At 39.0% G+C, this 11,635-nt stretch overlaps 1 protein-coding gene across 1 annotated transcript in view; it reads right to left on the reverse strand.

Annotated features, from left to right (window-relative positions):
* The window catches only part of LOC108573692 (discoidin domain-containing receptor 2-like), a 78,263-nt gene that overhangs the window by 14,880 nt on the left and 51,748 nt on the right, over window positions 1-11,635 (reverse strand). The window contains exons 5-8 of the mRNA XM_017936170.1: window positions 8,490-8,654; window positions 7,394-7,527; window positions 5,611-5,818; window positions 4,152-4,247 (exon numbers count right to left, since the gene is read on the reverse strand). Of these exons, the coding sequence (XP_017791659.1) occupies window positions 4,152-4,247; window positions 5,611-5,818; window positions 7,394-7,527; window positions 8,490-8,654 (603 nt within the window). The remainder of the gene's footprint in view (window positions 1-4,151; window positions 4,248-5,610; window positions 5,819-7,393; window positions 7,528-8,489; window positions 8,655-11,635) is intronic.

The following is an 11,635-nucleotide window of genomic DNA, read 5'->3' on the forward strand; positions in this document are numbered from 1 at the left end:
GATTCCCGCGAGAAATTATCGATTTCCCGCGAAAAGTGATCGATCTCCCGCGAAAAGTAGTCCGTTTCCCGCGAAAAGAAGGTTTCCCGCCTGACCTAACCGACGATTTTGCTAATGACTTTGGGGAGAGGGTACCGAGGGTATATAAGGACCCGCCGATGTCCCGCGAAATCATTTACCCTTTATACTGGGCCCTAGACACTTCGCGGCGTATTTTGACCTGAAGGTTCTGAGATGTGAATAGAGTGGTCGGGGGCTACTAGCTAGTCTATGTCCACCCTGTACACACTCAGCCTTCTTGTAACACTTGTATACATTAGAATCAATTAGAATTTCTATTACTAATTATTAAACAAATTTTAACAATTACCGGCACTCGCTAGGCACGTAATATCAGACTTTAAATACTCGACTTCGAACTTCGGTTTAGTCATAATTCTATTAATGTTATAATAAAGTATAATTTATTAATTCTCACAATTTTATTATTAATTTATACTTCCAAAAATTTGTTAAAACATTACATATTATTATTTATACATTTTTGCAAGTTTCTTTGACAAATAAGTACGTTTCAACGATCTTATTACTTTCTCGTTGTGAAATCAAGTTCGGAGGATTAAAAATCAGGTTGACCCTTGGTCGTAAATTTAAAATACCCATAGTGAAGGTGAAATTATTATTTTAAATAAATGTGTCTATACGAATTAAGAATCTATTCAACGTTTATTTGTTGCAATACCGTGAAATAAATTGTATTATATATTTTCTCAGTTTAGACTGAATTTAAAGTTCGTAAGGATTAGAAATCAGGTTGACCCTTGGTCGTAGATTAAAAATAGCCATAGTGAAGGTAAAATTACGTTAAATAATTGTTTTTATACAAATTAAATATTGATTCAACGTTTATTTGTTGCAATACCGTGAAATAAATTGTATTATATATTTTCTCAGTTTAGACTGAATTTAAAGTTCGTAAGGATTAGAAATCAGGTTGACCTGTGGTCGTAGATTAAAAATAGCCATAGTGAAGGTAAAATTATTACGTTAAATAATTGTTTTTATACGAATTAAATATTGATTCAACGTTTATTTGTTGCAATACCGTGAAATAAATTGTATTATATATTTTTTCTGTTTACACTAAATTTAAAGTTCTGTTTACATGTTATAACAATTAGAATGTAGACGTTTTGCCGTTTCACGGTTTTTCCTCTGTTAATTATGTGTTTATAAATCATTTCAAACTAAAGCAGCACCATGCCCACCCTTAATTAAACCGTCTCAGTAGTTTACCGTAATTAATAATCTATTTTCGGAATTTATACGAGAATTTTTGAATTTTAGTAAATACTAGAGTCAGTGCATCGCGTATTGAAATAATAGCTTATACAGATAATCTTTTGAAATTACTCTTAATTAGGGAAAATCTTGAATCTTGTATGGAAGATGAAGATTTTCAGGAAATATTTATTTTTCAACAATGAATTTTTGTTTTATCGATTAATAACGTACGAAATGATTTTTGGAAAATTTTCTTCGTTTGAACGTTCGTTTAAGGTTCGACTATGATTATCAAATCTCTCGAAACACCGTAGAATGTTCAATTTTAAAAGTAACTTCTTCAATTTTTGGATAATCTGGGTAACGTGTTAGTGTTGACGATACACTTTCGAGTATAGACGTTAAAGTTCATAGAGTGGTCGGGGGCTACTAGCTAGCCTATGTCCACCCTGTACACACTCAGCCTTCTTGTAACACTTGTATACATTAGAATCAATTAGAATTTCAATACAATAGACTGAATAACAATTCATTTTAACTAATACCTATTAGAAATTTTCCTTTTAAAACAAATATAAATCATTTTACCAATTACTGGTACTTGCTAGACATTTAATATCAGACTTTAAATATTCTCCTTTCGGTTCTTTTAAATACAATCAAATAATTTCTTCAATTATCGATACTGACTTGGAATACTCCGCTTCGAATAAAATATTTCGAAATTATTTTGAAGGTTTAGGGAAATAAACATTTGAATTTTAGTCATCGTTGTTCTTCAGACTTGTCGAATAGGATATTGAAATGACTTTGAGAGGTTGCCTTTTCGTTACTTTTCTTCCAGCAATTGAAATTAATTTGAAATTTTTCATATATTTTCTCTGATATTGAATTTTGTTTACTAATAATTTACCATCCAACGAATTTGCATGAATTGCATGTTAAGTAGTTAGTTGATTTATTATTGTATATTGTGAGCTGATTTGGAACGAGTGCACTATGCCCACCCTAAATTAAACCGTCTCAGTAGTTTACCGTAATTAATAATCTATTTTCGGAATTTATACGAGAATTTTTGAATTTTAGTAAAATTTTAAGATAATAAATTTTTATTTTAATTTCAATTTTAATTTGATTTTAATATTAATTTCATTTTATTTCCAATTTTCAATTAATAAATTTACGCGCTATACAATACCGTGCCACATTATCTGTGAAATAACTGTGACGATCAATGCAGTCACGATGATCCACTTCATTCGAGGATTTAAAAAATCAACGAATACCAGTTAGAGTAAATCTTGCTCGATAATTAAGAACTTAATTCTTCGATTCTTGAAAAAAGTCATACAGCAGAAGATGGTGCTTCTAGTTCGACGTCGTTCTCCAAATCCCCGTTTCTCCTCTGTTTGATTTAAAGCCGATGCATTGAGTCGCAGTTAAAGTTTTCAGAACAACTGACACGGCAAGGATGAACCAGTTACGATTCGAACCAGTCCGAAAAAGTCTTCAAATATCTCCTATTACCTCTAATACTTTATCCACGAATTTCTTTCTCCTTCGTGTTACACCCTTTTCTGCGAGGAGAATAACTTGCGGTTCACCTTTTTCCTTTTTTCCACGACGAAATCGATTCATTACAGCAATAAGAGACGGGATTGACACGGAGACTCTTGTCTCGCTTTCTCTCTTTCTCCTTGCTCGCTTTCTCGAACGAGTATACCCTCTTAATCCGACTAATTGTTTACGTTACGACGAAGTTGCTACGTGAATTATAAACTATCCAAGTTTCTTCGTTCGTCTCCCGCCTCAACTCTATCCGTGACTCCTTCTAATCGTATCCTCAGCCTTGGCAAAGAATGGCGGCCTGGTTTCGCTAATGAAGTTACTTCGTCGGACAAACCTTATGTACTCTCTCTCTCTCTCAAAGTGAAAGAGGACGGAACTCGATCGCGGGGCTTATTCTGCTGTATAATTGGACGAACAAATTGGGGAATTGATTCTGTGACAGGCCGGATGATTGCGAGAGTCGGGGCAACATTTAGCTTATAATTCGATTATTAACCTGGAAACTTAATGTCCACGGTAACGAAGAATTTTCTTCCTCTTATTCCACTTTTCGCTATTCAAGACACTCGCGTGTATACGTATTTCGAGGATTTTGATGATATAAGGGTGTGATGGGGTGTTTCTAACAGTGGTTTGTTTGGAGGGAGAGTTGGGTGAACGAAGACGAGTAACAGAGGCGTGAAAGAAGAGAGTTTGGAAGAAGGTATAGTCGGTGGAAGCGATATAACGAGGTTCTAAAATTTATCAGTCCTCAAAATATACGTAATCTGAGCGCCAAAACAGTAATTCGAGGGAGATAAGGAGATCAACCCTCGTTTAGGGTTGTTTGACGTCAACTTAGAATTAATTCCTCCATTGCAGTAAATTTGAAAAATTTTTCTGCTTTAGCAATTCGCCAAATTTTCATATTCGCTATATTCAATAAATTAAATTAAATTATACAGTGCATTTGAACACACACGAGCAAGTCTCAAGACTAAAATGCAATCGAGCAGGCAAATTTCAATCAGAGTGTAAGAGATCCACGGTTAAAGGGTAGAGAACAGAGCGCTTAAATTACTCTTTGTATTCGACTTTTTCGGCACAACAGGATCAAGGTTATTTTTTTCTCCTTTGTCCATGAAAGAATTATTTTACGATCAGACAGCGAGGTTGTCTCGTTGGCGATTAGTCGAGCCGAGGAGACTGGTGTCCCGCGAGAGATAAGGAAGATAAGGAAAAGTTTCGAATGCTCCAGGTGTAATTAACTCGAGATTGATACGAATTAAATGTCGCAGCTGGCGTCGCGAGTCACTTACTTGTTTGCAAGTTGAGATCCACCTCGGGGTTCATTGGAATTTCTCGGTTACTGAACTCGGATGCTGACTCTTCCGTGGTATTTTCATAGGGATTCGCTGAAACAGGAAGACGTGTCTTGCTAATTAAACCGTTATAAGTCGCGTTTAATCCGACGGACAATAAAGCCTCTTGCTCGTTTCTTCGCGATCTCTCCGCGATTCGCTGGACACTAATTAACGGAGTATTACGTGAATACGGAGAGCGTAAAAATCGTGGTAAAAGGGAGGAGAAGGTGATTTCTCGTGTCAGGAGGAATTGAAATTGTGGATTAACTTATTTCTGTTGGAAGCTTCGTTTTCAAGGTATCACGATTTCTCAGGCACCCTGTACATTCGATAAAGACTGTTTATATCACTCGCACATTATTGTGCTTTACTTCTTGAAATTTTGCAAAATTATTGATCATTTTCTCTCTAGAGACTCAAAAAAAATTTGAGAAAATACACCACTGTAGGTTGCAGTCGATTTTAATATGTAAATAAAAAGAGCAACCATTCTCTTCTCCATCACACATTACCTTATTTCTAAATCGCCGGAGAAATTTTGCAGAAAGTATTGATCTTTTTTCTCAGGAAATACAAGTCGATTATAGTCAATTTTAATAAATAAATTATTACGACTGTTTCGATAATTCCAGTATCATCTAAATTTCAATAAAGAAAAAAAAAAAGAGAAGCATTCACTCCCTTCTCCACGAAAAAAGAAAAAACGACCTCTCTATTGATATTTAAAATTTCCACCTCAAGCTTCCCGACTCCATCGACACCCAATTACCAGGAGCCATATTAACAAACACGTTCCTCTGGTAATCCCGTCATTCGATCCTCATTCCAATTTCCGCAGGACGTGCGCTCTCTTTTTGACGATTCCCACGGGGTTTCCGCAGGTAAACGACGGTTCAACGATCGCGGCCGTTAATTCGAACGGCCATTAGAATCGCGCGCGATGAAATTGGAAAGATAGGGTTGGAAAGGAAAAGGGGGAAGGGCAGAGAGATATTCGAGACAAAGACGTGACAAGCGTTAAAAGCCACGAGCGTGATGGTTCTCGCGGGTACAAGCGGGAAGAGATAATCCGCGATGTCGTTACACCTCTATTCATTGCCGATTTAACAAGACCTCAGACTAGATGTCGTCGAATGGTAATTAAGCTCGAAAGTCGACCACGATTTTTATAACACGCCGCGGTCTGACGATCTCTCGAGTGTTCTCTAATTATGTAAAATCGTATTAGAAGGGGTTACGGAGTTGAACGAAGAGAAATTACGTCGAAACTCGTATACACGAGTCTTGTACACGGATCAATCAGAACATTGCCTCGAGATCCTTCTCTCCCTTTCTCTCTTTCTCGAGAGAGGTGATTGGATGAACGAAAGAGAGAGATAGTGATAGACGGAGAGAGAAACGACGAAACACTCACTTCCTTCGAATGTCACTTCACTGATCATGATCCATCGGGCGGCGAAATACAAATGTATCTTGAGGAACCATGCGCGGTGCTCGTGAAGCCCTATGGACACGTTTCTCGCGTTCTCCAGCACGGTATCCGGTATGTAGGAGTAAGACAATGGCTCCTCTTCGTATGTGACGCCGTCGGGGCTGAACCAGACGTCCGCTTTCGAGAATACCTGGAGAGTAGACGGAACGCTTGGGATCAGATTCTGTCGACAAACGAGCTCTCCCTTTCGTCTCTGTTATCCTTAATTTTCTATCGATACGAGAAATTCTAATTAACACCGGAACTACCGATCACGGGTCAAAATGGCCAATTAGCATCTTTGGAAAAAACGTGAATGCTCGATACTGGCAAGTATCATTATTTTCTGCATGTATCGATACGAATCGAACTTTCCAATCACGGTTTACTTGCACGAAAATTCACTTTTTTGGAAAGTCGCTAACGAGTCATTCTAACTCGGCTGGTAACTCTTCCAAGTTTTGTCCGAAAATTCCTGCAGGATCTTTTTCATCAGATAGTACGGAATGCAATCATTTTACGACAGACAATATGTTTCGTTTGGAAGGATAACGATCAGGAAATTAGACTGTGAATTAATTACACGGAGTGCAATGTATCGTGTATTTCGATAAATTTAATTGGATTCGCCATGGATGCGCCTCTGGTACGATCAGAGAAGCGTACATATGCGCGCGCGATGTTCCGATGCTCGTCAATGTTACAGTTTCAATTTCAGGACCGGTTAAAGTATCATTCGATTAACGACGGTGACGCTTACATTAATTCTCACGTAATAATGTAACAATGTGTTTGATTGTGCGCGCGTAGTTTTCGCGCGATGGAGAACGAGCAGAAGAAAGAAGTGTAGGATGTAATAGGCGCTAGTTGATGGACCACTCGCTCAACTCACCGTGTAAGCAATAACCGGTACTTAAGGCCGACTCACTTTTAACGGCGTTGCCTTTCATCCAGATGAAAGGAGATACGAACCTATCCATCCGGTGCGTCGCATTGACATCTCAACGGGCAAGAATTATCGAGCCCGGTTCACCCTCGATTTTTAATCCACGTGCACGCAGGTGTCGACGCTTCTTCTTTAAATTAAATTTTTGAAATTTTTGTTACATCTGATTCGTCTCTTGAAACCATTTAAGCCACGTAAGGAATATTTCTCGAATTTTTCTAGATAGAGAAGATACTTGTGGTGGTCTGTTTTACTAATTAACACCATGGTAGATTGCTTTACTTCTGGAATTGCTTTTCGAAATTTTTTCCCCGTCTGATTGGTCTCTTTGAACCATTTAAACCACGTGAGAAATATTTCTGCAATTTTCACTAATGATGTTTTACCAATTAACACCATAGTAAACTGATTTACTTTTGAAATTAATTTCTCACCAATCCGAAAGAATTTTCTATCCTAATTCACACTCGTATCTTTTTCTCCACGTTTCTTCGTATATTACCCAGGTAACTCAGGATTGCATTGATAAAATTGGTTTTTTAAGCGTTTTCGGCAAATCTCGAAATTCCTCCTCGATATTTTTAATCGCCAGCTTGGACAGCCTCGGAATCTGGTCCCATGGAAAATATCGCGGCGTCTAACGCCGAGGCGGTGGTCGTTAAATGTTTTATCTTTCGCGAGGAGGAGGTTTAAAGGGACGAGGAGGTTTAAAGGGACGAGGAGGTTTAAAGGGACGAGGAGGGCGAGAGAGAGGGGGGGTAGTTGGTTGCATTACCTTACCTGTACGTCGCGGGAGAAGTAATTATTGGTGTAGATGTGGACCGCGTCGAAAATCCAGGTTGCCTCGAACTCGAAAATCAGCTCGACGTAATCGTCCTCGAAGGTGTCGCGCATCCAGGCGACCCATCCGGTGCCTGCGAACGAAAAAGTATCTGTTTCGCGATGGAATTGATTTACCACGAAACCATTCTGGCCTCCTACCGACGGACAACTTCGTTAGGGTGAATCGAAGTTAAGGCCCGAGCAGCGATTGATCTATTGTTTCTCTCGTTAATTGAATTGATTCCGTTCGGGGTAACTTCCGGGCGCAAGACACCCAACCCCTATCCCCTCAGCCACCTGCTGTTCTCCAGTCGATTCTCTGTTTTGTAAAGTGTCCTCCTAGCGTAATCCACTCTGTCTCGTCTGTTTGCAGGTGCTAAGTACCGATTGCGGACACTTCAACGCTGTCTGAGGAATATTGTATCAACGGTTCTACCGTTCTTAAGAGAATTTTGAATGTTTAGAATGTTTACTTGTATTTTAGAAAGGGAACGTTTAGATTTGGATGTTGCGAATTTTATTGGCTCGACTTAAATTTGGAACAGTTTGAATTTGGCTCAATCTAAGTTTTTTAATTTGATTGGCTTAATTTAAATTTGACCGAATCTAAATTTTTTAATTTGAACATCCGGAATTTGATTTGCTCAACTTAAATTTGGAATAGTTCGAATTTGGCTCAATCTAAATTTTTAAATTCGAGTATTCCGAGATTCATTAGTCACATTTAAATCTTAAATAGTTTGTATATAATTGTCCAATATTTAAATTTTATAATTGAAATATCTAAATCTAAATTCTATCAGCTGGATGGAAACAGTTCAACTTTTTTTCCAAACATTCCGAATTGACAAAGTCGTCATCATTAATAATCCCCACTTATCCTCAACGATCCCTACACTTTCAAGCTAAAATCCAGCATCACGCGATTCAGACGGCAGTTTCGAAACACCGTTCCTAAAAAAACGTTTTTACGTTTCTACAACGATTTCTCCCAAGTCGTGGACGTCTTTGAGAGACGTTGTTCGGTTTCGGCACTTAGCAGCCCGCCTATTACCTCTTCCATCTCCCATGTCCAGCCTGTAATTATCCGCGCCGACCTCGCCATCGATCAGTCGGCCTAGACCATCGGTCAACAAGTTGTCCTGCCTTTTGCCGTCGTAGGAGATGTCGCTCAGCTCGACCGTCGGGGATTCCGGTATGGTGTAGCTCACCATGCCGCCTGGAACACAGTGGAACTTTCCTGGTGACAACCGCCGCGACAATGCTTCTCTCTTTTAAAACAAACTCGAAACAACCGGGGCCAACTTTGCGACGTTCCTTTGCTACTGTGCACCCTCGGATGGCGTACACGGAGGAAGGAAGTTGGCGAGTGCGTTGGTGAAGTGGAGAGACAGAGTGAGGGGACAAAGAATTGCTACGTTGACAGCATGTTTCGTCAGCTAGACTGTTTACCTTTTACCTAGGTAAAAGGCACCGGTGTTTCGAGGGTGGGTGTTCTTCCTCTTTCGTGTGACGTTCGGTAGCGCGATGAGTTTTCAAAGAGATTGTTTTAATTGAATGGGTTTTCGGGGGGTGTGAACGTGTTTGACAAGTTCGCCGACGTTCATCTAGCATATCGCGGTTCAGATTGTATTGCGTAAAGTGATATTGATTTTCTGCCGGCAGCGAACTTGTTAAGTTAGTTTCGAGTGTCGTTCACGATGGTTTGTAATAGGCTAATTTTGTGTGATCTCGAGTGTTAGATTTGAGAGGAAACGTGGAGGTTGTGAGACGATTTTGTGCGATTGGTTTGGTTTGAAATGGAAATAATTGTGTGTTGGTGAATTCGGCTGCTTATTTTTTTCATGGATGAATTTTTGCTGCTTGGACAATTGGCTAAATTATTCCTCGACATTGATAAGAGTGTAATTGGAAAAACGTCGATTTTAATTTTTTCACGTAAATTGACTTCACAGGGTCGTTATGTAAATGTGCATTTTAAACTGCACTTTCCCTCGAGTTGTACCGCTATTAATGCGAAGCAAGGAAATTCGCTTTTTTATATTATACAATATAAAGAGGGTGGTTGAAAATATTTGCAAATTGTTGTTCAGTGGATGGATAACGTTGTTAATCATTATCGTTACTAATTTGTGCAGTAACTTAGTAAAATGTTCAAAGGGCGGGTAAAAAGGCTGCTACAAACAAATTTATTACGTTGGTTCGCAATAATGAGCGTACTTGGAGGTAAAGTTTTGTAGAATAATGAATAATGTTGGTAATTAATTCTTTTCTTGGAGGAAAAGAGGCAGTTACTCCTCTCCGTGTTCTCGATAACGAGAAAGTTTCACGACGGAAAGATAGAAAAAAGTGATGGTTGAACGGGTCACGGATCTGATCGGCAGTGTGTCGCGAGCGTGTCCGAGGGGTCGAGAGCTCGCGGCGAGAAAATTAATAATGAACGACAAAAACGGCGGCCACTTCGCTCTGCCGTGATCAGAATCGCCTAACTACTCTCAATATTTCACGGTGCATACGTCCGTGGCCGGTGAACCGTGTCACGCGATGCGGTCGAGCGACTTTCAGACAAGTCCTACGTTGCTTGCTACTTGCGCGAAAAAAAGAACGTCAAATCTTTGCTTTAATTGGGGGGAAAGAGGAACGTGCGTTCTATTTTTTTTTTAACGAACTTGGTGCGAGGTTCGACCGAATTCTTTGTCTTGGATTATTGTATTTGGCAGAAATTGGCGAAATTTCGATCTTGAATATCTGAATATTGGAAATTTGGAATATTTGAAATTTGAATATTTGGAAATTTGGAACATTTGAAACTCGAATATTGGAATTTGGAATTTTGGAAATTTGGGATATTTGAAATTTGAATATTGGAAATTTGGAATTTTGGAAATTCGGGATATTTGAAATTTGAATATTGGAAATTTGGAATATTTGAAATTCGAACAGAAGACAGAATATAGAGTACTAAAATTAGATTCTAAATTGAACAACAAATATATACATTACTTAATAATTCTCAAATTGAATTTTAATGCCACCTAAATCTCACCTACCCCTCTAATATTCTCGATCGCTACGTCAACACATGAATGCCATCGTAAAGTTTTTATGAAATTCGACAAATTTGCCCGACAACTTCGTACAAACAGGTTTAGTTAAAAATAAACGAATAAATAAAGTCGACAGTTTACGGAACTTCTTATCGAGGCCGAAATCCATTAAAGAGCCAGGGCGTCGATGTACCCGCAACTTCCGTGGAGCACGCATTAAAAGTATATATATATATACATAGACATGTATATCCTGTGTTAACACAAGGCCGTGTACACACCACCGTTACCGCGACTTCGCCCTGTAATCCGGCAATCCGCTAATCTAATCTGCGCCAGCAATCCTCCTCGCGGCCGGCGTACAAATTATTACGAAGTTTCATCGAGTGTCGTTAGAGCAATTTCCAGGGAAGTTGCTCTCAAAGACGAAGAGTGCACTCGTAACAAGTTTCGAAATCAATCCGCCCCACCATCCTTTGGTCTCGGTCATTTTCGAAAGCCACTTTTGCCCTCGTCGAATACACGCCTTCTTCTTCTTATTCTTATTCGAGTCCACGTGGCTATTTTCAAATTTGAATTCACTCCAATTATCTTCAAAGAAGTTTAACAAAATAAGGTTCACGTCTGATCTCATAAAAAAAGGCACTTCTTATAAAAATTGCTGTATCACTGTTATTCCTCGATATTTTTCCATAAAATTTTCAAGATTTTTGTAATACATCTAAGTACTCTTTTCTGAATTGCAAAATTTCACTCTCACAAATTAAGGAATCGTAAAAATAGCGTATCTTTGTCTTTCCAAGTACTGCGTAGAGCTCAGGAGTTTGCCCCTGGAAAGAATGTGGGTTTTATTGGGTCATATCCCCATAAGCCCACCTTCTCTAACACAGTCACAGAAATAAAGCACACGTGTCATTATTGGCTGAACGCGATAACATCGTCGAATCGAATTACATAGCACAGCGTACCAAAAGATTCAGGAGCTGCGAGCGTAATGCCCTTCGTGCCCCTGAGCTGCCCCGAGGGCAAACTCCTGCGCACCGTACAGTACATGTAATCCTTCCCATAAAACAGACATTTCTTCCAAAAATTCGTCACAGTAAAGAAGCTCCCCAGACAAACATTCGCGAGAAACAACATACATTGCAACAAT

The sequence above is a fragment of the Habropoda laboriosa genome, unplaced genomic scaffold (genome assembly GCF_001263275.1).
Source record: "Habropoda laboriosa isolate 0110345459 unplaced genomic scaffold, ASM126327v1 scaffold151, whole genome shotgun sequence".
NCBI classification, from domain to species: Eukaryota; Metazoa; Arthropoda; class Insecta; order Hymenoptera; family Apidae; genus Habropoda; species Habropoda laboriosa.